Below are 27,344 nucleotides of genomic sequence, written 5' to 3'. Positions count from 1 at the left end.
AGCGCGCTGCTGTCGAAAATGACCCGTGCTTGTTGATAGTTGGAGAAAAACAAATTTCTGACCCCTTGAAGGCAACTGATGGATGGTTAGACGAAGTCCAGAGACTGAAACTGTGGATACTGCAGAATATTTGCTAAGCAGGGATGAGAAATCGCGACTCCGCCGGCTTCATAATGACGACAGACATACAATGATATGTGCATGCATGCAGTTTGTTTATAGAACATGTCAATTTTACAATATTACGCCCCACGTCATTCATGGCGCGACATTACAGTCATAAGCCGATGCACGAAAACAGCGCCATGGTTTCAGGATAGACAAAATAAATGTGTGCAAGAAACTTACAGTTTTAGCCCAACTTTTACGTCCGTCTGGAACTTTCTTTTCTGTGGCGAAATTGTGTAGAATGAACGGAGGTTTACGACCACATTTGTTCTTTCCGTCTTTGTTTGGACTCGGTGGAGGTTTGCAATCGTGTGTTTTCAGCCAACTTTCAAGCCTATAAATTCCGTTCAAGCATTTGAAAACAGCACAATGCGCCCCTGTCATTATTGTATGTGTCGCTTAAGGCTTAAAGCCTTTGAAACAATCCCTGTAAAAGCCTTAGCTTTTACAGTCCGCTAATGCTACTGTATACGAAATTCAATGGGAGCAGTGTGAGTGTGGTAGCTGGGATTTTTGTCCCCGTTTGACCCACGCATGCGCAGATGCGATGCGCACTTCGTTTATAGTTCTGCATGGCTGTGTCTGAACACAGCAGGAGTAAAATCAGAGACACCACCTTCACGGTATGTAATCTTTATTACATAAGAGCTGAGTTGATCCTTGTCATTTGATTGGTGCTTTGTGTGTCACATGACATGGATTATTCATCCCATTTGTGTTGCATTGCATTTAGAGTCCAATTTGGTTCCATTTAAAGTGCAAAATCGGTTCCATACATTTGGTACCTTTGCACTCTGCACACGCACGCAGACAACAAATCCACTGCGCTGTCTGGAGGCTATTAGCAGGAAGTTAGAATGAAAAGCTGGACTAATTTCTGATGTGAGTTTTTTCGCTGCACTGAGGATGTATGCAGTCTTTTTGTAGTACATGCTCGCACAAGCACCGACTCGGTTGTGTGAGTGCGCGCACACACACCCGGGACAACGACACAACCAAGACGACAATTTGATTGAGCTAACTGATGGTGCTAATTATTGTAACACACACACACCATTCCGCTGTAAGTTGTCTGGATGCATGAAGAGCTGACATGATTTTTGGCTGGACTGAGGAAGTACACACAGTCTTTTTTTTTTTTTTTTAAATGTAAGTCTGAAATCAGTGCACTGCATCACCAGACTACAATTTGGACTTTAGCAGCAGTGGAACACCAAAATGTAAGTCCCTTTTGGGTTGTTTATAAATTAATAAAATATCAAATGACAAGGATCTATTTTAGCCGTTATATAAAACAAATAATGAATGTTTACCATTCAACTCGCCTTCACCTCGTTGAATCGTATGTTCCAGCTTTCACCTCATAAAATATTCGTACCACTGAATTCAAACATTTATTATTTGTATATTATTCAGTCTTACTGAGATGTATGTTATGAAGTTTAGTTTTGTCCTGAATAAACCGCGGGTTCCAAAGAGGCGGAGACGGACATATGTTGATGGCAAAATATGAAAATTGGATTTGAAAGCCAATTTAAAGCCATATTACAATGGTGGACAAAAACAACCCAGACTGACTGTGTGCTGGTGTAAGTCATGAAGTGGACTGCAACTGGAACTGGCAAAGGGAGAGAGCTGGCTGATATGAAGAGGAGAAAGGTAGACATTTTATGCATTCAAGAGAAGTGGAAGGGAAGTAAGAGCAGGAACATAGGTGATGGGTTCAAGGTGTTGTATCATGATAAGAATAGGTAGATAAATTGTGTTGGGTCATTTTAAAAGAAGAGCATGTTAACAGTGTGTTCAGAGGCTAAGTGCGTGTCTGACAGGGTCATGAATGTGAAGTTGGAAATTGAAGGGGTGATGATGAATATTATAAGTGCATATGCCCCATAGGTAGGTTACAAGACGAAGGTGAAAGATTTAGATGAGATGGTGGAGTGTGTGCCCAAGCATGAAAGAGTGGTGATAGGAGCGGACTTCAATAGGCATGTCAGTAAAAGGAACAGAGGTGATGAGGGTATAATGGGTAAATATGGTATCAAGGACAGGAATGTGGAAGGGAAGAGAAACAGAGCCTTCTTGTCTTGAGAAATCATTTGACCCACTGATAATTCCACAGCTGAGAAATGCGTGTACAGACACTATTCAATGACACTTGTGGCCCACTCTGGAAGATTAGGGGAAAAGTGTTCAAAATGCCCGTAAAAACCTTTCACAAATGTTCCATGCAGCACAAGGATTTAATCTACTACTAGTATTTCAGGTAATGAAACCTCAAGCGGGTTCAATTTGACAGGCAATGCAACAATCTACTTCAACTAGTAGTCTTATTTTGATTATGTGTTTACACTACAGGTTTGGTCTAAGACCCCCCTCTCCACTTTTTAACCCCTTTCCTTACAGTTGAACACTCAATAACTGGTACAGTGGCTGTCCAAAACCAAGCAGACATGTCATCTACAACATCCCTCCATAGTAGCTGTACATACCTCTGAGCCTGTGGCCTCCAGGATGGTAGGGTGTGCACTGTCAGGGGCCCAGGAGATACACTCTACAACATGTTCATGCTCACGCAACTCAGCTTTGCACTCCTTTGAGGCAGTCACCCAGACACGCACGGTCTGGTCATTGGAACAGCTGGCGAGCAATGAGCCATCCTGATTAGGACGTACCATCCTCACCCACTCCCTGTGGCCTGTAAATGTCTTCACGCAGTACCTATAGATGAAAACATACCAAGGTCAATTCTTTAGGTGCAACTTTTAGTAATCAGTCTGGGAAAACCAATTTAGTAGGAAAAAAGGGAGAATAAAATAAACTGATAAGGTGAGTATAGGAATGAAAATGAAAATGTGGAGCATCCTTTACAAGTCTGAATGAAAAGAGACTTAAATTGCTTAGATTTCTTTTTAAATCATTTAAGACATAAAAGTATGGTCTTTTGCAACACTATAATTTTATTATAGGATTTTAACTCATGTGGGTTAAAACACAGTGGCAACAAGTGACATTTTCTGTGCAGATATCAAAGATGAATGGGGTGGGGGGAGGCAGACACTTCCCCCCCCTTCATTTGAGTGGTAGTATTTTGTCTGATCCACACAGCAGAGCCGAAGGTGGCAGTAATGCAGCACTAAGGTAGATGTCAATCTCTGTAAAACATGATCTGATTGAGGAGGACATGCTGGATCTTAAGCAAAATTAATAAAGCATGCAATCAAACTGAAAGACCACACTTTTGAATAAACATAGGGAATAATTTTCACATTCTTGAATAAAGAGAGGAAATAACCATCACACTACACTTTGTGGGAGAGCCGTATCTAAATAAATAATGCACCAATAACATTTAAATTTTGCTTCTTGTTGCATGAAGAAGTTATGGAAGCCCATTTGTGCCACTTGAAATAAAGGTTTTTTGATTAATTGCGAGTTACTATCTCGCAATTCTGAATTACTATCTCGCAATTCTGAGTTATCTTGCAATTCTGAGATGCTTTATGTTACGAAATGCATTGACCCCTACCCCACATGGTCATTCCATGGATTCGATCATTGAAAGCTATTTTCGGCGTGGTTTCACAAACAGTGAGATTCGGATGCTACTACATGAGGAGCATGACATTGAAATAAGCCACCAAACTTTACAAAGAAATTTGGCAAGGAAGCATCTCTGGCGCAGGCGAAATAATACTATCTTAGAATTGTGACATACTATCTCGCAATTAATCAAAAAAACTTTTTCTTTCAAGTGCCACAAACGGGCTTCCATAACCATGTGGGGTAGGGGGCAATGCATTTCGTAAAGTATCTCAGAATTGCGAGATACTAAGTCAGAATTGCGAGATACTATCTCACAATTAATAAAAAAACCTTTTTTTCAAGTGGCACAAACGGGCTTCCATAAGAAGTAGCACCATGTTTCAAAAATAAATGTGACTTCCAGACCAGTGCAACATATGTTGTTTTTTTTTCCACCTTCATAAGCATTTTTGCTCTGATGCAACCAATACTGCGGTGCAACATGCAATTTGGAAAATACGGTACACCTTTGATGTCCAACCAGATTACAGGTACCATGGATGTTTTGCTCAGCAAATCAGCACCATCAGTATACATGTCACCTCATGCGTAAACACACCACACAAGCACACCCACCCCTCAAAATGAAATCAGTTCATAGAAATCTTGCGAAATATGTATCGAGTATGTATGAAGTATATTCACAATATATACCAAACACCCACATCCCAATAAATTGCTGCAATACAGATGACCAAAGGGCCACTTGAGCACTTACCCAGTGGCCACTTCCCACATCTTAATGGTCTTGTCTCTTGAGGCAGACACAAGGTGGTCACCATTTGGCATGATGGCAACAGATGACACATTGTGATCATGGCCTGGAACATACAGTCAACAACTTACTTGTGTCGCTGGCTAAATGTCGAGCTAATATATAACGTACCCAAATCCTGTGCCCAAAAGGTTTCAAAAGACTTATTTGTTAGAAAAGAATGTGTTTGATTTCTAAAGGAAATGGAAGAAAATCCATGAAAAATCTTACAACCATAAATTTGCACAAGACCATTTTCCATTTGTTTCAGGAATATATTCCATAGAATTGTTTATAAAGATAAAACAGTATTATATAAAACAAGACTGTTTGCTACAGAGTGTTTTAGCTACAACTCCTGCATTTTAACCATACTTATATTTCAATAAACTTAAGGTACCATGCATTGTTCGGATGCATTCAAAACCCTGAAAGTCCCAAAGTTTGATGCTCATGTCAGCTGAACATGAAGCCAGCAGCTTTCCAGACTGGTCAAACGAGATGTCCTGCACAGAGTCTGTGTGGCCCTTCAGGGTTCGCTCAAAGTCTCCTGCCTCATAATCCCACACCTAAAGAAGAAGAAAGATACAGGTAACAGATCAAAAGATAAGATCTTAACTTAAAGTAGAATGAAATACCAGTCATCAGCTTTATTAAGTTATGAGGAAATATTCAAATGTCTCATTTAAGTGTGTTAAAGACTGAAATGTGATGATCAAAACTGAGCTACAACTCTTTGATATAAAAACCACAATATAAGCATAAGCTGGTGACCATCTTAATTGTGGCAAAAAGGTGCATGTAAAGCTAGGAAAGCCACTTGTAAACCATGAGAAGAATTTTAAAACATTTATAGGACTGGATTGGATGCAGGGAACAGCAAAAAATAATAGTAAATAAATAAACAAACTGAAAATTGTTTTTACAACCAAATCAAAAGCTGTTCACCAGGTATGGAGCTAAATCCAGGCCAAAAGTTTTGTAATCTGAAAATAAAAAAAGATTGAAAAAATACATTTTGAAACTGAAAATTCAGTATTTGTTCTTGAATTTTATAATCATTTAAAGAGTATTATCAAAATAAAAATAAGTGTAAGATATACATTTTTCTGTTTAAATACATTTTTGATTCAGCTCTAATTATTTTGATCAAATTTATTTTCATTCATATTTCTTTTTTCCCCACTTTCAGATCTTATTTTTTCAGTTTCAAACTTTTGGCCCCGTTCTGGCGTGGGAGGGTGTGGCTTCGATTGAGAGGGGCGTGGAATTGTGAGTGACAGGAGAGCAATCAGTCCTCACATGTTGCTTTCAGGAAACGTGGGTACTTTGATAATGAGCTAAGGACAATGTCTATTACAAGTAATTCTAGACCACTCTTGGTCATTTTTGCTGTTTAAAAACTGGAAAATATGCAAGATTGTAAAGTTTAACACCTATACCTAAAAAAACGATGTGTCCCAAATCCACACAAGACCATGAACGCAGCATTGCCACATAAAAAAAATGAGGCAGGTCCGTCATTTTACAGGCTGCCAACAGTTAGTGACACACAGAGAGACCTGGCTCAGCAGATCTGAAGGAAGCTTTAATATGGCCAGAACAAAGCAGACCGCCCGGAAATCCAAATCCAAAGCCGCCCGGAAGAGCGCTCCGGCTACCGGAGGTGTGAAGAAGCCTCACCGTTACAGGCCCGGCACTGTGGAACACCGCTGCTACCAGAAATCCACCGAGCTGCTGATCCACAAGCTGCCCTTCCAGCACGTGGTGAGAGAATCACTCAGGACTTCAAGACCGACCTCCGCTTTCAGAGCTCCGCTGTGATGCTCTGCAGGAGGCCAGCGAGGCTGACCTGGTCGGGAGCTTGTGGATCAGCAGCTCGGTGGATTTGTGGTAGCGGCAGAGTGCCTCAGGGCCTGTAACGGTGAGGCTTCTTCACACCGCCGGTAGCTGGAGCGCCCTTCCGGCTTTGGATTTACAGGCGGTCTGCTTGGTTCTGGTCATATTAAGTTTATGCTGTGAAACTGCCGGCCACTTTGTTACATCGTCATTAAATTCCCTATCCGTACGGATAGGGAATTTAATACGGATCCAGTGAACCAACTGCTACACATCGATCACAATAAACAGCTTTATCTCGACGGTTTAAAGCCTCGTAATAAGCTTTCATTCTATTTTCTTTCACGCGCCAGCCGCGTAGTAATCCACGATGGAGACGGGAGCAGTCATTATCTATCAAAGTACCCACGTTTCCTGAAAGCAACATCATGCGAGGACTGATTGCTCTGCTGTCACTCACAATTCCATGCCCCCCTAATCAAAGCCATGCCCTACCACACCAGAATGGGGCCAAAAGTTTGAAACTGAGGGGGGGGGGGGGGGGGGGGGGGGAAAAAGATCTGAAGGTGAAATAAAGAAATATGAATGAAAATTTGATCAAAACAATTACAGAGCTGAATCAAAATATATTTAAACTGAAAATATATATCTTACACTTATTTTTATTTTAATAATAGTTTTTAAAATTATAAAATTCAATAACATTGAATTTTCAGTTTCAAAATTTATTTTTTCAATCTTTTTATTTTCAGATTACAAAACTTTTGGCCTGGATTTAGCTCCATAACCAGGTACCTTTTTATAGAAACCCTTTTACGATTGCATCCTAGGATTTAAGGAAAAACAAGGTGAAGACAAGAAAACAGCAAGTTGTTCTCCTGCTGAGCAAGATTATATTTCACTCACTAACCATTGCTGCTCTTTTCTAATGCAGCATCATATTAGAGAAAGGTTTTAAGGGCACTTTCACACCAAAGGTTGCCTTTTTCTAGTTGAAGGTTCCAAGGGCCATAGAAGGCACAGGAGTCAACAGATCTTGCTCTTTTTCGCACTGAATATGCATGAGGGTAGGATGAACCTGCACGCCAAAAAATCGTTTTCATAGCATCAGTATTTCAGAAAAATTGCTAAATCTTAACGTCTCTCACAGAATTTGGAGTCCCAAAATAAATTAAAAAATGTTGCATTCAGTGTCAACTGGTTTCTGTTTTAGAAATGGTAGTGCAGATGTTTCCTTGATATGTGTAGTCATCCTGGCAATACCCATTTCAAATTTCATGGAAATCGGTCAATTCGTTCAGTTTTTATGCCAATTTAACTGAATTGTGTCATTTCGTGTTAAACAAAATTGAATTTTGAATATTGAATGTCCTCTCCTGAACATGCTTCAGTAACTTATGGTATATAGCACATTATTATTTAGAAAACATAATTAAGAATGGCTTTAGTAACCATTTAAAGATTCACAACCAATTAAAACCTTTTACACACTGGCATGACATTTTTCGCTGTATCACAAATCTTGACATAGAATCCGTGTTACAAACCTGTCCTCTCCTGAACAATGGATAACATTGAGAATATAGCTCAGTTTGTGACAACAGCAATTTTTCTGGAATGTCTGGGACCTAACTAAATCAGTCCTACTAGATATCGTCTCATTCAAAGGCATAGTTGAGAGATATTCACTTTAATGTTGTTAAAGTAAATGTCCTCTCCTGAACAGTGTCTAATACCACTGATTTAGACATCTCACATAAGAATAGGACACAACTAATTGACTGGAAAAGTCAATTATGACAAGTGCCCTGTTTAAAAATTATAAATAGCCTGACTTCAAGGTCAAGGGTTAACTGAGTGCAATTGAGGAGATAAACACAACAGGCAGACAGGTCAAATTTGATACATTGTATCATTTTTCAGTGGCAGCTGATTTGATTGGATTAGAAAAAGGGGAACATGTCCAGTTCACAATTTCAGCAAACCTTTGCACCCAGGCTATCATTAGCCTAGAGCTGGTGCTGCTGCAAGGTTGGGTAGGCCAGTGTTCAGGAGGGGACATCAATTTTTAACAGTCCAAGAATGTCATTTTAAGGTAAGATCTATTCATTATTTACACATTTTCACCAAATGTATTGTTTAGGCAGGTGATTTAAGGTCATATCACCTTGTGTGTGTTGTGGGGGCGGGGGGGGGGGGGGGGGGGTGTTATATTGTAACCCTTCAAATGAAACAAGGTGAATAATCCTGTGTATTCCACCCATACTGCACAACGTCCCCTAGGCCTAGATTTCTGCATTGCAGGTCATGGCTTTGACATGTTTGAGCCTATTTTAGTCTGAAGGAGTGGTGCAATGGTAAAATCTGCGTTTATTTTGTCCTATTGATAGAGAATTTTTTTTTAGATTCTGAACATTTGATTTTCAGGCCTTTTCGTCACAGACTCCTCGGGATAGCACATTCCAAATGAACCTCATTCAAATCTCATGAACACTGACATTATTACCAGCACAATATGAATGAAAACAGTAAAATAACAGTGAAATTCCCCTGGTGTCTGCGCAGAAGACCAGCAGATGAGCAAATCCCTGAGGAAACGACAGGTGCCAGGACAACTGATTACATGCACAGACTTAAAGTGAACAATCCTGTGAAATATCAGCAACTGCTGGACAAAGATCGAGAGAGAAAATCGAAACAATACGTTCCAATCAAGGATTTGACAGAGGTTGAGAAACGTGATCAGCGAGATAAATGGGCCGAAAATAAGAGACAAAGAGCTAAGAAAAAAAGACAACCTGACACTGAAGAAGAGGCACCCCCTAAAAAAAACGATTCAAAGACTTAAGTATGGAAGAAAAGAAGGCATATTTCAAGAAAAAGATGTCGGAATCATGCAGCAAAGAATCAAGCCAGAAAAAATCTGCAAAGAAAAAGCAGCGCAACGAACTTGCAACTTGGAGTAGTTCTTCAAAGAACAGCTCTCAAGGTGTTTACAAGTGCACTCTCAGGAGTACTGGTACATAGAAACCATCATTGGTATTGCTGCTGTTTTACTGTTTTAAACATTTCTTTCTTGCTTAGCCAAAAGTTGAAGTTATATTTGTAGGCTTTTCATAAATAGGCATACCAGTACTAGGTATAAAACAGAGTACTTTGGTGTATTTCCTGGACTTGCATTCTAGATCAGACAAATGCATTTCTGGATACTTCTTGTACTATTGTGTCTGTTGGAAAGGAAGCCAGTGTAATTATTCTGTTGTTTTTCACTGTTTCTTGTTCTCATTTGAAACAAATAGGTTTCTCTAGAGTTAGGACGTTGGCATGTTAAAATGAGTGTTACGTAAAATTAAGAGCAAGTTTGTTTGGTTACTTGTGTTAAAGAAAATTAGATTTTCTTGTTTGGTGAACAAAGGTTTTGAGTAGTGTGTGAATACGCCCATTTGTAGGTAACTTAGCAAGCCTAAGTTTTACCTATTGATCAGTTAAAAGGTATTTAGGACAATAAAACAACTTGATTTGTGGGTGAGTTATGTCAAATCATTTGAATCTAATATACCTTGGTCATTCTTACCAATAGATTGTTGAGAAGATGCTGTGTTAAACAAAATGTCCTCTCCTGAACTAATGTTCTTATACCCAAAATTCACTCCACTGTAATTTCTCTGAGTGATTGGACTATTTTTACTTGCTCTCCTTTTAAATCAGTAAGTCAAGCTGTGGCTCCAGGTCATTGGGGTGTGAATTATAATTCTTTCTCAATTAAATTTGTCATGTAATGTGATATAAAGAATTGTTCAGCCTTTTTTTATTATTACAGTTCATGCAACCGTGAAAAAGTGTTTTATTTTTCAAACAGAAGACATTCAGATTTGTTGCTCAGATGTAATCATGTTAATTACATGATTGCAGTCATTTGTTGAATGCAAAGCGATGTTAAACATGCTGTCCTCTCCTGAACAGAAAACCAAATGATGTGATACAATTTGATCTAAGCCATGACAAAAAAGCAGAGGCAACTGGAAGCTGAAACTTTCTGGTGACCTAGCATTTTGGTGCATCTTCCTGAAAAAGGCATTTTAGCAGTGAACTTGGGCCTATTTCTCATTTGCACTCAGTTGAAGTGTGAGGTGACCCTTAAAATATACAGAAATATTCCTCCAGATACAAAATTTTCAAAAATATATCATCCAGTGTCTGCTAATTTGGTCTCTGTGTTCCATAAACAGGTCCCTGATATATTGGTGCATTGTATGGGACCCAAGCCATTTATAGGGTGAACTATGACTACTAATGTGATTTTTTCACAAAATGTCAATTTTACCTTCTTGCAATGTTAGAACTAATTAATTTTGTACTTCCAAGTGACTTCCAGCCTTGATACTTGGCACAAAAATGTTTCCCAATATACACTCTGTGAAATAACGACAAGACTTTTGCATTATATTAAAGTTCATTTTTCAGTGCTTTTGGGACTTTTAAGGCAACCTTTGGTGTGAAAGTGCCCTTAACTTGCACATTATTTAAATACTTCAGGATGAACATATTTTAAGGGGGACAGTTTTTCTATGGTTTTACTTAATTCAATTCCTAATTAAAATTTATTAGGCTAAATAAAATAAACCTTTTTTGCAAGACATTTTTGTGAGCTTTCATTTGGTGCCATGCGCACGCAGCTTGCGTTTAAAGGAAGAAAGATAAACTATAACAGAAATCAGAGTGCAGACCTGCAGCCCTGCACAAGAACAAACACAAACTAGAAGAGAAATCAGAGTGCACAGTCTGGCTGCAGTCAGATTGTCTGCAGCTTCTCCTCTGTGTCCTCACCTCCTCTCTGCCCCCTTGCTGCACGCACCTGATGCAGACATTCCTGCATCATCATGACGCAGCACCTCGAAGCAGGCCCAGTGTGAAAGGGGTTAAGCCCCTTTCACCGGGCCCACTTCGAGTTGCGTTGTACGGCATCATGACGACGCACGTGGAAGCAACCCAGTGCCGAGATGATGTAGCTCAATGCCACAACAGCGAGAGGGACGCAAAGGACAAAGCCCCAATAAAGCATTTTTTAACCGCTTTCACGTAGTCAGGTCTGTGGATAAAGATACATTGGCAGGTAGTTTACTAAAGAAAACAGTCTTTAGAAGTGGATTATTTTAGATGAGAGAATTCTACTGATCCCACATTACAGATTAAATCAAAACGTAATGCTTGAAAGAAGTTATTTACAAAAATGAAATAAAAAGGTAACTATGTGCCCATTCTAAATTTGTGATGAGAGGAAAATGTTTTGGGTTTCAAGAATCTAGAAGAAGATCCAAAGGAGTGATTTATTCTAGATTAATTTTCTTCTTATAATTGCTAAATTCTATTTAATATAAAGGTTGGAAGTTGTTTTGTTCTATACCTTTTTTAAACAGTTCCGGTTATTATGAGTTATGCAACTATACTAACAATTTTTGGACATATGTACGACATTAAACTTAAAAATTAGCAGCTTCAAAATAAGAGCTTTTTATTTATTTACAGAGTTCATAAACTTGTCCCCGCCCCTAATATTACATTGCAGCCATATTGATTCGCTGACCCCTGCCCATAGCCAGTTGAAGCAAGCAGATTATTCCAATCAGAAATTTTGGAAGCATAAATGGAATTGGTTAATTCACCGTTTTCTTCCGAAATATGGATCTAAAAGTGAAAACGTACTGATCCGTGTTGATTCACTGAGGTCAGTCAGCATTCACGTTTACACAGAAAACAGTACCAACTTATGACCATAGTTGACGTTTTATATACGTGAGTAAAATATCATGGATGAGATAGCCGTCAAACAGCGACACTACATATATTGATTTCAAATCTGTACAGAGTGAGGTTTTATGAGATGTCATAAATAAGTCATTTTGGCTACTACCTTGTTTTTTTTTCCCCCCACTCAGGAACTGCATGTTGGTTTGCCTCAAACTTTACGCGGGATTCCCTTCCTGACGCAACTCCACATAACATGGAGAAATGTGGCAGGGATGGGGTTTGAACTGGGAACCTAACGCACTGAAACCAAGTGCACAAATCACTTGGCCACCACCCCTGCACTTTTATGAGATACCATTATTTGGTGTGTGTATATATATATATATCAAATTATGGCCCGCTCGGGCCACTACAAAAATACGCAAAATTCTATTTATTTTTACCATATTTTGCGGCGGCAAAGTCTAATTTCTTCACATCTCCGTGTCATCAAACTTCACCGACTCCGCCATGTGTGTTTTGGTCTTCTTCGTTTGTTTTGGTCTCGCACCACATCTCGCATCTCGGGTTGGGTATCATTAAGAAATGATTCGATCCACCGATATCAATAGTCTTTTTGCTTAACGATTCCCTTATCGGTCTTTCAGAGCAGCCGTTGTTTGAGGATCTTTGTCGGGAAAATGATCATTTCTCTACGCTGATTGCAGATCCTGCAGCGGGTCTGTAATCAACCGCTTCTGCAGAGCAATTGCACTTTGAAGCGTGAACCAATGAAGCAATGGTTCGATCCGCTGGGTCCATGGACTTTCTCTTAATTTTTCCCCGCTAAAACCCTAAAGAGCATATGCCTGTAAGTAATATATACCCTTTTATGTTAAACAGACCTGTTATGGTCTTCTAAAACAGTTGATGTATTTTATGACTTAAAAACAGGACCGATGCTAGTGCGTTAGCATGTCTATGGCGTTTTCAATGTTAAAGTTAGCATTAGCTTTTAGCATTTCAGCACATTTGTGTGCATTTGTTTTCTGTATAATAATTAATGGCTCAGCGCAAGTTGTAAGAGAGTCAAATGTATTAAAAAATGTAATTTTTTAAATATATTAATAATAGCAACAACAGCAATAATAGTAATAATGACTTCAGAAGCAGCAAGTCAGCTTCTTAACTCCTCTCAAAGCCATTAAAATATGTCAATTGTGACTGAGTCACTTTTGTGCAGATTAAAGTCACTAAGTGGGATCTTGTCTTGTGGCAGTCAAGAAACGAGAATCGTCCTCCGTTCCGTTGGCACAGCTCCAAACGCCGCGCGGCTCTCTGCCGAGACACAGTCCGGTCGGAATTAATAACTTCAAAAATAAATCGCCGCTTTAAATAAAATGACACCTCTTTCCAAACGCTGTAATACAGAAAATAAACTACAATAGACTAAAACGTTTTTTTTTTCTTCCCAAAAGGAGATGACCTGCAGTCTTTATGAATTATACTGATGCTGACGTGAAGCACAGCCAGCTGCAAGAGTTCAGCTTAGAGGTATGGAAAGACATTCATGCCAATAATGTCTGAAAGGAAATGCTTTTGACGAAAACTACAGATTGTTTATTTCTATTTCTATTTAGATCAAGGAGCCACCATGTAGAGTTTATTTAGGTCCAGAGTTTAAGAATCCAGTGACCAATTTCATATTTATTTACGACTCAATAAAATGTTGTTGACATAGAAAACCTTTAAAGCCTACTTTTAGTACACAGACAATTCACAAGCGGTATTGATATAATCTTAATACCCATCCCTAACCGAGCGTGCTTTTGGCCGTTTCCGTCACCGATCTTTGACAATGTTCGTTAGCATCTTTAAATGTGTGGGAAGCTGCAGGAAACGAAGACGAACAAGACGCAAATCTAACAGAACGCTTTGAAATTTGAACTGAAAAATGTTTAAACTACATCCACCCAAACCCGGACAACATCCAGGAAAGAGTTTTGCTAAAAGAATTGGCTAGAAGAGGAAGCTTAGTGATGATGAGATAAGGGAGAGAGACACGCTATGAAAGAAACAAGAGGAAGAGGTTTTGTCCCGGCCTGGCCACAGAAATGGCCGTGGCTTAGTCATGACCAAGAGAAGAATGAGGTTTTCTGCCAAATCTGCAGGGCCTATCCATCGTATGCTGAGAAGTAAGTAAAGCATATGCTTGGTCCTGGTAGACCCTGGCATACTTTTTAGTTTTGATATGGACCTACATCTGTATTTCACATTTCTGACTGTGAGTTAGCCAACTCCGAGGGTTGCTTAAAAAATGCCCTGTAAATTTTATGGGAGTCACTTTATTTTTTTTTACACTTGAGAATGCCCTCTGATAAATTCTATTTTTTTTACTTCATGGTGCATAGACTATTTTATGTTTTGTTCTGGATTAGTTCATATTATATGGGCAGTTTTATTTGAAGGATTTCAAGGTGGAATATCATGAACTCTCGCACGCAAAACCATGGGTCAGTGCTCCTACACTGTGGGCCACTAACGTCTAAATTCTACTGGCTCTGTGGGCCAGTGGGGCAAACTGGTTTATGTCAAGCCCTGTAATCCAATTCATAAGTGTTTAATGAAAACAGAAAGTTTACATTTACACTTCATCTCACTGTGTTGAAGTGCCTGGCAGCAGCTTCCTGCTGCTCACAGATTAAACCCACTGTACATACGTAAAAACCAAACTCGGAGTGAACTGTGATGCCAAAAGCAGGGGTGCTCCATACATTGATCATGATCAACCACAAAGACAGTGTAGGTAGATCGCATGGCATTAAAACAGGCCCGTAGTTAGGGAAGTCGTGGGTTTCGCCAAACCGTTCACTGCTGTATGATATTCTGGTTGGCTGTCGTGAGGGTATTGTGCTGCTAAAGCAGCGCTACAAGCATCTACGCACTGATTACCTCTCGCACTGTGCCTGTGCAAACACCGGAGAGAGCATAAACAGTGATCATCTCTTTGGGAGAATAGCTTCCGTCCCCCCCCCCCCTTATTCTTCAACTCATGTTAAGTGTTGTATTGTTTTTTTTTTGTTAAAACTTTGATGTCTTCCTTCAAGTTTTTGTAAAAATGAAGAAATGTAAAGCTTGAAGAAAAAAAAATTAAAAAGAAAAGGCTTGTGTTCACGTTTTGCTTTTGGAAACACAAGTCCGACGTGGTTTTTGAACGTACAATGTGAGTAGTCAGATCGCATAAGAGCATTACAGTGCGAGAACATAAATCGTGCGCTCTGAACTTTTACACCCTGCGGTTTTGTTGTACAGTTTGAGCTGGAGCCGAGTACGATTGAAAATATTGTACAGTGTTTGCCCAGCTTTAGGAAAACCAAGGCCATCAAAGGACACCCCTCACAACCTGCTCCCTGCTGTTCCCCTCTGGGAGACGCTACAGGTCAACAAACTCCCACACCAGCAGGCTGACAAAGCTTCCTCCTCTGGGCCGTAAGTACTGCAAACACCCATGGATGGACACACACACACACACAAATTCCCACCCCCCCCCAGACAACAACCAACCCAACACACTCCCTCCCGCTTTTAGCACCTCAAAAGCACTGGCTTCCACCCCGTGTTCACAATCACTGTCAATGTTTACAGACACTTTTTGAACTGTACTTTATTCATGTTTATACACACACACTAGGCATGTGAATCTCATCACTGACGATTCGACGTGCACCTCGATACACTACCAGCGATACAATACAAATAGCAATCAATACATGACGATACGATTCACCCCATTCCTGATTTGATATGTATTTGATGGCGATTCGATTCGTCAATGCGATGCAATTAGGGATAGGTATTGATCAGATTTTATAGATAATTTCATTATCTATTCCGCTTATCCATCAGATTCCCTTAATACCTTTTGTGAATTTTCTGTGTACGAAAAATAGGTTTTACAGGTTTTCTATGTCAACAACAACATTTTATTGAGTCTTAAAGTAAATAAATATGAAATTGGTCACTGGATCCTTGATCTCTGGACATAAATAGAAATAAACAAAATCTGTAGTTTTTGTCAAAAGCATTTCCTTTCAGATATTAATGGCACAAATAAATGCATGGATTCTGAGCTGAGCTCTTATAGATGGCTGCGCTGCACATCAGGATGAAGTTCATAAAAAATGCAGGACGTCTCATTTTGGGAAAAACCTGTTTGGTCGGTTGTAGTTTGTTAGTATTATAATGTTTGGAAAGAGGTGTCATTTAATTTAAAATGGCGATTCGCTCTGAAGTTGTTAATTCTGACCGAAATCTGCGTGGCTATTTGGAGCTGTGCACTTAGTCCCACAAAACAGAGGATAGATATTACTATTATTATTAATTTCTTTTACCTGATGGACAACTTCAGTTTATGCTTTGGTGCTCACGCCAGAGGACCTGCCACTTCTGAAAACCAGTGAAGCAGAGAACCAGTGAACAGCGGGTCAAACCGCTGCTTCGTTGCTTCAAGCAGACCCGCTGCAGTGTGCAATCAACACAGAGAAATGATCATTTTCCGATAAACACCCTCAAAAACAACAGCTGCTCCGGTGGTCCGAACTGAAGGACTGATAAAGAAATCGTTAAGCAAAAAGGCTTTTGATGTTATCATGTTTGTTGTGGTAGAAATGTGCTTCCTGGCTTCCGTCTGTGTTGCATTCAATGTGCATCAGAAAAGTAAAAAAAAAAAATATTGATGCAAGCATCTCCATCCCCAATCACAGCCAAATAAGCCCATAACTTCTCCTGGGTTGTCTGGGTGGCTTTCCTCACTCTTCTACTTCTTGCAAAGTCACTCAGTTTTTGAGAACTGTCTACTCCATGCAGATTTACCATAAAGTGCCATACTGTTTGAATTTCTTTGTAATTAATGTAAATAAAGTCCAAGACATATTCAGTGGCAGCTTTACCATGAGAGAGCCTCGTACACAACCACCACAAAAGACTCCAAGCTGTCAGTGATGTTAAAGGGGGCAACACACAGTATTAAGAAAAGGAGTATGTAAACATTTGATCAGGGTCACTTGGGTAGTTTGTGTTGTCATTATGATTTCAAAAGAGTGAACAGTTGTTTGACAATAAATGGCTTCACCCAACCACTAACCATGAGCAAAAAAAGAGTTTGTGTTATTGTTCATATTCTCTGAAGAATGGCAAAAAAAAAAATCTGCCAGGGTATGTACACTTTTGAGCACAAATATATATATATATATATATATATATATATATATATATATATATATACACACACATATATACACACATACATACATATACCCACCCACACACACACACAAAAAAGGTGGTTGGTGTTAAAGGCGAAGATGCAGAGCACAGGGTGAGCTGGAGACCAATTATGTGCTATTGCAGCCAGAGGCAGAAAGAGGAAAACTGTGCAGTCAGATGCACAGGCCAAACTACTAACATTTCCATGCAAAGATTTGACATAGAACTTCTAAATCAACATAGCAGAACCAAGTCTCCTGGCACACTTCATATGTTTAATAAAGCTAAAAGAAGAAAGAGTTCAAAGAAAGACAGGCTTTCATATTTCCTCAAGGGGCTATACTCTGGGAGTGTTGCCTCTGACAAGTATATCACGCTCATCATTACTGATGAGCAGTGACGGCAGAAAAAACAAAAAAAACAAAACAAAACATAAAAATAACTGAATTCAGAAAAAAGGGAGGAGGACAAAAGGAGATGAGCCCCATATCTGCAGTACAGCTTTGATCTGAAGAGTCAGACCAGCAGAGGAGATGCTGTGATGTCCTGCAGTGGTACGGCACATCACATGCTGCACAGAGCCACTACAGATACATGAGACCCCATCAAAAACACAGAATTAAATATGGTGTTTTACCACTGCATATCTGCTCGACACGACTATATCCACCTTTTTTTGTTTGCTTTCCATAAGCCAAACCTGGTACCTAGTTCCATATTTGGCATCACCCCCTTTGTGTTTCCAAGCAAGCTGAAGAGATGCCAAAAAGTACCGTGAAAACACTGGAGATTACTGATTGTTCAGAAACAACAGTATCACTGTGTCATCACTATGTGAGACAGGAGCCAAAAAGATGTCCTAAAAAAAAAAATTATTCCCATTTTAAAAATTATGTAAGCAATGTAATGCTGTCTATACTTCACTATAATGCAAAACTACAATACCCACTAATTAAGTGTGTGTCACATTAAAGATGACATCACAACAGTTTGATGCAATGCGACCCATGGGTACTATAATCAGTAGTAGAAAAGAGACACATTCAAGGTGGAAGTGGTATCACATCAAGAAGCCCTGAGATTGTTCTTGTTTGCAAAGGTGATGGACAGGCTGACTACATCAGACTGCTTATGATGTTTGCAGATGACATTATGATCTGCAGTGAAAGTAGACAGCAGGATGAGATGCAAATGGAGAGGTGGAGTTAGGCTCTGGAGAGAAGAGGAATGACAGTAACGAAGAAAAAGTGCATTTTTGTGAATTAGGGGGAACAGTGCAGTTGCCGAAGTAGAGGTGGTGAAGGTAAATGAGTCTAAATAAATGGGGGTGAACTAACCACAGGAATGGAGAGCGTGGTAGAGGTGAAGAAGACAGTGCAGGTAGGGTGGAGTGGGTGTGGAATGGTGGCAGGTGTGATTTGTGACAAAAGTATATCTGCAGGAGTTAAAGGAAACATTTACAAGACGGTTGTAAGACCAGCTATGTTGTGTGGCTTAAAGGTGGTGGCACTAACAAAGACAGGTGGCAGAGCTGAAGATGCTGGAATTTTCATTGAGAGTGATGAGAATGTACAGGATAAGTATGTTACACTATGATGGACTGAGGAAACTGAGTAATGTTCAAAATTTTGATATACGTTCTTGTTCTGTACAAGTCCTTTTCTTATTCATGAAATGGGTTCCCTCATCAGCTGATGTACGGCGAGCCCATCGTAAAGTTTTGTACATGCTCAAAACAGAGCTTTTCCACTGGTTACCGTTTTGTCCTGTACTTGCTTTTTACTTTTACAATACTCATGCGTTCATATCTTGTGGTTGTTCGATGCTTCAGACTGGGCTTTTGATTGGCCAAAGCGCTGGCATGGGGTTAGAGTGGGCAGTTCCTGATGCAGCAACATGCAGGGTGGCTGTTCAGTTAGCCAAGGTCAGACTGCAGAAAAAGACAGCGCGGCTGTGTGCCTTTTTATCTGGACATCAAAGCACACCTGGCAAATTTTCTTGGCAAGAAGGTGCAACAGAGAAAGAAGGTTGTTTGTGATTACCATCACTTGGAGCAGATGGAATCAGCTAATCAGTGAAATCACCTGGTGGAGTGGGTGGTTGCAAAGAAAACCCTCTTCACCCTCTTGGCCCTTTCTGGAATCAGTTTGAGAACTCTGGATTAAGCAATATTTGCCAGACAAGTTATTTCAATCTGTTACTAATCAGTTTATTCAATCCATCACTGTGACAACACCTATGAGGAATGAACATAGAGGATTAGCACAGTTAGGACAGTTTGGAGACATGAGATTGGAATGGTTTTGACATGTACAGAGGGATCCAGTGTATATAGGGAGAAGGATGCTGAGAATGAGCCGTGAGGCAGGCGGAGAAAGAGAGGCCAAAGAGGAGGTTTATGGATGTGCTGAGGGAGGACATGCAGGTGGTTGGTGTGACACAGGAAGATGTTGAGGACAGGGTGAGATGGAGACTGCCCAACAGAACAGTTATGTATCTAAGACAAGGCCAACTCAGTAAATAAAACCGTTTTATAAACACACCTTGATTGTAGCATCTTCAGAGGCAGTGACCATGACGGAAAAGACTGGGTGGAATATGACTCGGGTGACAGGAGCACGATGTCCACTTAGAGCATATTTCTCTGGCGGACGAGGGATCCACTCCTTGGGGTCTCTCTTCTGACCAACAGATCCTCCATGTGTCATCTCCTCTTTTGCTTCATTCAACTTTGATTCTAACTCCATCACCTGAGGCACAGAAGTATGACAGAAGGGTTACAGACACATGAAGATGTCTGGACACCCAGTGAACAGCTTCCATATCTCAATTACAAAATAAAACTGATTTGTCATTTTTTATATATCTTTTTTCTCTCAGCTGTTCCCATTAGGGGTCGCCACACGCACGCACGCACACACAGCAATCATTAAGTAAGGGCAACAAAGAAACTCCTGACAAACTGCCATTAATGTGAAATTAGAGAATATAGTCTTGTTAATTTTATATGACTACACTAGTCAAATTCTAGTTATCTTTATTCAAAGTTAATTTTCTCAATGAAGGATCTTCACCAGATTAAGCAAAAATTGTAAGAACTCAAACCCCCCCAATAAAAATAGTCTACAGTCAATAAATAAAATAAAATATTTAAGACTTATCTTGCCAGTGCAGAAACTTCCTTACCTTCTTTTGCAATCTGATGACTGAGGTCCATTTCTTTTCCAAAAGTCCTGCATACTTTTTATCTACCTCTTCATTCTAAGAGGAACAACATACACACAAAATAAATCAAACCACTGTTTTCATTTTCTGCAATATATTTTATGCACATCTCCCCTTACCATATCCAACTCTGCCTCTTTCTTAAAAGTTGAATAGGCCTCCTCGTATCCATTGGAGCGAAGATAGTCTGCTATAGCACGATTTCTAAGGACGGGGGGGAAAAAAGTGCCAGACTTTTGAAAGATCACAAGTGTTGTTTCTTCCAAACAAGTAGTAAGCATGAATCTTGCTAGCTGTCCCCACGTTACATATGCTGAATGAATACACTATGTGGCAAGATGGGTTTGCTTGTGAATTGATACACTGGCAAATATGACTTGTCCTTTTTTCATGAGGTTGCAGTTTGATTTGCACTGCACTGTGAATTCCATTATTTTCAATGGCTTATTGTACTGCTGTAGCCTTCTCTCTCTCTCTCTCTCTCTAAAAAAAAAAAAAAAAAAAGACGCTTAACTGCAGATGCCCTAGTCCAACAGGAAGAGAAAAAAAAAAATACTGTTGGAATTAATAAGTTAACATTATTTCATGCTTGGTTGGTGAAGAAGGGTAACTGGCTCCAACGCGGAACACGTTGGCAACAGTTGTACACTTTACACTGCGTTGGCCACAAAGTATTTTCTTTGTGCAACTGCCGATCATGACCGTTATTGTTATACTTTAGTATGAAGCCATTTTCATGCATGCATGCTAACATCTGTAAGATGTCTTGTAAATCACTTTAGAGGCATTACCTGCTTTCAGAAGAGTGTTTTTAGATGCAGAAGTGTTTATTTCTTGCCAACTTCACAAAATAAGAAAGATTTATACAGAAATAAGCTGTTTCAGAGCATTTTCCGCCATCTTGGTTTATTTTGTTCAAACAAGCAGCCAGCTGACATCACGGTGCCTCTCTACTCTGATTGGCTGTTGACCAGATAAAGGCCTTTGCCTCCTCAAGAACAACACTGAAATACATTGATTTTTGACCAGATTTCATTCTAAAGGCGCCTGATAATTATCTTGCTACATCAGGCAGGAGGGGCACAGAGCACAAGTCCAGTATCACTGTTCACTAGGGTTATGACTACAAAACTTTTTTCAAAACTTTCATTTTCCTGCTGTTGCATTTGATGAACTTTTACCCATAGATCACTTTTTTGAAGTTTATTTCATTGGATCATGAAAAAAACCTCCCGCACCTAGCACCACATCACTTAAAAATACATGAGTTTACACAATACTATTTAAAAATAACGTAACAAGAAAAGAATTAACAAGTATCAAGAAATAAGAAAATATACACAAATAAATATTGGTAAAATATATTATTAAACAATAATTAAAAGAAATAAAAAATAAAGGTAAAATAGATGATGGGGGAGGTGATGGTCTAGTGGTTAAGGTGTTGGGCTTGAGTCCAGAAGATCATGGTATCAAATCCCCACCTGACTGGAAAATCACTAAGGGCCCTTGGGCAAGGCCTTTAATCCCCTATTGCTCCCGGTGTGTAGTGAGCGCCTTTTATGGCAGCACCCTGACATTGGGGTGAATGTGAGACATAATTGTAAAGTGCTTTGAGCATCTGATGCAGATGGAAAAGCGCTATATAAATGCAGTCCATTTACCATTTATATAAATGCAGTCCATTTATAGATAAACATGAACATGCCACTCAACAAAGTCTGCTGCCAAACTGGTGTCTAAACACTCTGTCAACCAGAAAAGCGTCACAGGTGCTTCAAAGTCTGGCTGAAGATGGAGTTAGTGTCCCAATACCATCACAGTCTGTTGTCTGGCGTCGAACAATAAGAGATGCAGAACAAGTTAACTGTTAAGTTAATGGAACTGATCTCTGAAGAGAAATTTTGTTTGCATTTTGATGGTAAGAAAATTGACAATGAGTACCAAGTTGTATACGTGAAAAATAACAGAAGAACATTACAACTTGGCATTTTGGCTTGTGACAGTAGAACCACTGCAGACATCTATATACCAAGATAGGACCTGCTTGATGAGTACAATGCATGGCACAGTATTCAGATGATCATCTCTAACAGCAGTCAATACTGGTCACAAAACATGGTGTTGTAGCCAGGCTTCAGAGAACATTTCGACACAAGGGATTCAATGAACCTCAATACATCGGCTGAGAGCACCACATTCTTGATCTTGTTCTGCGATATGTGTTTGACTTCTTTTTTCCTATATGGTCACGGTCACCTAACATTAACTACGAGTTTACTGATGAGATTTTGGAACAGTATGATAAGTTGCAAAATGCACACATGGGCACAGAAGTGATACCAAAATATGAGAACCTTGGCTGGAGACATGATTTTAAATTCCTTTTTGAGCTTTGTGAAGCATACAAGTTTTACAAAATGGAGGAAAAATGGCCTCACATCAAATGGCACAAACTGCCATCACTTCACAGTGCCAGGTGGAACTCACGAGGAAATTTAGCACTTACTGCATTTTTCCTTCTTGCAAAGTAGCAAGAACAGTTGAGGTTAACTTGCGATTTCATTGCAACTACATGGTTTTCTAACCAACACTATTAAGAGACAGATTATGAAGTCCTGCTGTCATCAATATCCAAACTTAAGTGTCCCAAAGCTGTGAAATGCTTCTCTACTCATAGTAGCTGAGAGAGCTGTATGGTTGATGGAGGTTTGTTCTACTTGCAAAACAGACATATCTTAGCAGCAAAATTATTAACACTAATACACAAATCTGAAACACTATTAAAAACACGACAAATGCTATATGTACTCATTTTCATGTATTCCTCATGTGTATTGTATGTAAAACTGACATGTTATAATAAAGAGTGTTTGAGCCGCTAGGTGTTTTAAAGTGAAATATGAAACTGTCTTAGGTGCGGGAGGTTTTTTCAAGGTCTGGCAAATCCAAAGTCATTTTTGTGAGTTTTAGGTAAAAGTTCACCATTTATAACCCCAGGCTAATAAATTTGAGATTTGTCATAACACTACTGTTCACTCACCAGTGTCGGGCAGACAAGTGTTACCATCTAGTCTTGTTTAAAACGTCTATCATTGCACAGGTTTACAAGCAGTGATGCCAGTAATGTTACTCTAATCTGACTGCTTTTTTCAGTAACGAGTAATCCAACGTGTTAAACTTTCCAAATCAGTAATCAGATTAAAGTTACTTCTCCGAGTCAAGGTGCGTTACTATTATTTTTGTATTGTGGGTCAATCACAGCTCTTAAACAGGTGTCCCGACAAGATACAGGTGGAGGTCTGAACTGTCCACTTTCAGCAAGCTGCTGCACAGAGCAGAATACACTGTGCAGCTCAGCTCCGAGATGAAGAACAGCTTTTTTCCCCCACCCAAATGCACCTAGTCTCTTTCTGAGGATGACATGACGTAAATAGGGTTGGGTATCGAGGACCGGTTCTTTTTGGGTATAGTTAAGAATTGATTCGATCCACCGACATCAATAACCTTTTTGTTTAACGATTCCCTTATCAGTCTTTCAGAGCAGCCGTTGTTTTGGGGGGTGTTTATCGGGAAAATGATCATTTCTCTACACTGATTACAGACCCTGCAGCAGCTCTGTAATAACCGCTTCTGCAGCACGACTCCAATTTGAAGCATGAACCAATGAAGCAGTGCTTTGATCCGCTGCTCTTTAGAAGTGGCAACTCAGCTTCTTAACCCCTCTCAAAGCCATTGAAATATGTCAATCGTGAGTCACTTTTGTGCGGATTAAAGTCACTAACTGGGACTCATCTTGTTGTAGTAAAAAAATGATAACAGTCCTCCATTCTGTTGGCACAGCTCCAAACACCGCTCCGCTCTCTGCCGAGTCGAGTTAGAGTCCGGTCGGAGTTAATAACTTCAAAGCAAATCGGCGCTTTAAATAAAATGACACCTCTTTCCAAACGCTGTTATACAGACAAACTACAATTGACAAATGCTTTTTTCCTCCCAAAATGAGGCGTCTTGCATTTTTTAATGTATTACATCCTGACATGCAGCACAGCCAACTGCAAGAGCTCAGCTCAGAAGTATGGAAAGACATTCATGCCAATAATGTCTGAAAGGAAATGATTTTGACAAAACTACAGATTTTATTGCTATTTATGTCTAGAGATCAAGGATCCACCATATAAAGTTTATTTATGTCCAGAGTTTAAGGACCCAGTGACCAATTTCATATTTATTTACTTTAAGATTCAATAAAATGTTGACATAGAAAACCTGTAAAGCCTAGTTTTAGTACACAGAAAATTTACAAGAGGCATCAATAAGGAATCAGATCGATAATGGTATTGATAGATAAAATCGTATCAATACCCATCCTTAGATGTAAAAAATGCTGATAAAACTTTACCTGTCAATCTGGTCGTGTTTTCTGCATAAATAAACGTCATCTATTCTTCCTGCTTAATGGCCCAGTCACACGGCACTTAATGAAGACCTGACGAAACAATAAATCTGGACCTTCGCTGACTGTCATTGGCATCGTTTAACCTTCACGCAGCCTCGTTCCTGCACCGGGCACTTCGTCAGGATTTTTAAACAGTTGAAAATTTTGAACGAAGGGTAACGAAAACCTCAATTCGTCTCTCGTTTTGCTGTCGTTCTTCACGTTTAAGCGTTTGTGTAGTTTTTGTAACATTATTGTTTAATTTGACTTCGTTGGAGCAGCTGAACGTTTTCACACAGTGCAGAAGCCGGTTTGTGAGCGCTGAGGCTGCTGCTGCGTTCATGTACATCGGAAATTACAGGGCAAACTCAGCCTGCTTGCTTGGATTTTTTTGATCTGGGGGTGGGGGGGCGCTTCAATGGGCTCAGGCACCTTACATAGGCCAAAATTAATCTTTTGTGTGGATATAATTATTTTGCCACAAACAACTGTTGAATTTGAAACAAAAAAGTTGTGTAATTTCCGACAGTACTTGAATGCAGCATCAGCGGCAGCAGGAGCTCCTGCGTGTGCTTATTTTTATTAAATATAACAATCTGAGTGTAGGAATGACAATCCAGTCCTTCTGTACATGTGGCAACAGGTAGATGAATCAAAATGATATAAAGAGCTGTTCTGGAAGGCAGAATTCACGTTGTGGATCAGTGATCAGCTGGTGGAATAACCGCACGAGTCAATGCGGGCGTTCACACGCACTGAATTTACTGTTCTGATATATTCAAACATCTTTACACATATTTATTCTCCCTTTTGACAGTTTTCTGTTATAAATAAATACACAACAAAAACATAAACGCAACACTTTTGGTTTTGCTCCCATTTTATATGAGATGAACTCAAAGATCTAAAACTTTTTCCACATACACAATATCACCATTTCCCTCAAATACTGTTCACAAACCAGTCTAAATCTGGGATAGTGAGCACTTCTTTGCTGAGATAATCCATCCCATCTCACAGGTGTGCCATACCAAGATGCTGATTAGACACCATGATTAGTGCACAGGTGTGCCTTAGACTGCCCACAATAAAAGGCCACTCTGAAAGGTGCAGTTTTGTTTTATTGGGGGGGGATACCAGTCAGTATCTGGTGTGACCACCATTTGCCTCATACAGTGCAACACATCTTCGCATAGAGTTGATCAGGTTGTCAATTGTGGCCTGTGGAATGTTGGTCCACTCCTCCAATGGCTGTGCGAAGTTGCAGGATATTGGCAGGAACTGGTACACGCTGTCGTATACGCCGGTCCAGAGCATCCCAAACATGCTCAATGGGTGACATGTCCAGTGAGTATGCCGGCCATGCAAGAACTGGGACATTTTCAGCTTCCAAGAATTGTGTAGATCCTTGCAACATGGGGCCGTGCATTATCCTGCTGCAACATGAGGTGATGTTCTTGGATGTATGGCACAACAATGGGCCTCAGGATCTCGTCACGGTATCTCTGTGCATTCAAAATGCTATCAATAAAATGCACCTGTGTTCTTCGTCCATAACAGATGCCTGCCCATACCATAACCCCACCGCCACCATGGGCCACTCGATCCACAACACTGACATCAGAAAACCACTCACCCACACGACACCACACAAGCTGTCTGCCATCTGCCCTGAACAGTGTGAACCGGGATTCATCCGTGAAGAGAACATCTCTCCAACGTGCTAAACGCCAGCGAATGTGAGCATTTGCACACTCAAGTTGGTTACGACGACGAACTAGAGTCAGGTCGAGACCCCGATGAGGACGACGAGCATGCAGATGAGCTTCCCTGAGACGGTTTATGACAGTTTGTGCAGAAATTCTTTGGTTATGCAAACCGATTGTTTCAGCAGCTGTCCGAGTGGCTGGTCTCAGACGATCTTGGAGGTGAACATGCTGGATGTGGAGGTCCTGGGCTGGTGTGGTTACACGTGGTCTGCGGTTGTGAGGCTGGTTGGATGTACTGCCAAATTCTCTGAAACGCCTTTGGAGACGGCTTATGGTAGAGAAATGAACATTCAATACACGAGCAACAGCTCTGGTTGACATTCCTGCTGTCAGCATGCCAATTGCACGCTCCCTCAAATCTTGCGACATCTGTGGCATTGTGCTGTGTGATAAAACTGCACCTTTCAGAGTGGCCTTTTATTGTGGGCAGTCTAAGGCACACCTGTGCACTAATCATGGTGTCTAATCAGCATCTTGATATGGCACACCTGTGAGGTGGGATGGATTATCTCAGCAAAGGAGAAGTGCTCACTATCACAGATTTAGACTGGTTTGTGAACAATATTTGAGGGAAATG

General features: G+C 40.0%; 1 protein-coding gene across 1 annotated transcript in view; it reads right to left on the bottom strand.

Annotated features, from left to right (window-relative positions):
* LOC117517214 (lissencephaly-1 homolog B) overlaps window positions 1-27,344 on the bottom strand; it is a 48,505-nt gene that overhangs the window by 4,259 nt on the left and 16,902 nt on the right. The window contains exons 3-8 of the mRNA XM_034178156.1: window positions 20,683-20,767; window positions 20,525-20,599; window positions 19,882-20,088; window positions 4,908-5,076; window positions 4,472-4,574; window positions 2,661-2,889 (exon numbers count right to left, since the gene is read on the bottom strand). Of these exons, the coding sequence (XP_034034047.1) occupies window positions 2,661-2,889; window positions 4,472-4,574; window positions 4,908-5,076; window positions 19,882-20,088; window positions 20,525-20,599; window positions 20,683-20,767 (868 nt within the window). The remainder of the gene's footprint in view (window positions 1-2,660; window positions 2,890-4,471; window positions 4,575-4,907; window positions 5,077-19,881; window positions 20,089-20,524; window positions 20,600-20,682; window positions 20,768-27,344) is intronic.

Source organism: Thalassophryne amazonica, chromosome 9 (assembly GCF_902500255.1).
Source record: "Thalassophryne amazonica chromosome 9, fThaAma1.1, whole genome shotgun sequence".
NCBI lineage: Eukaryota > Metazoa > Chordata > Actinopteri > Batrachoidiformes > Batrachoididae > Thalassophryne > Thalassophryne amazonica.
Note: the sequence above shows the minus strand (reverse complement) of the source record. Positions and strands in the feature narration are given on the sequence as shown.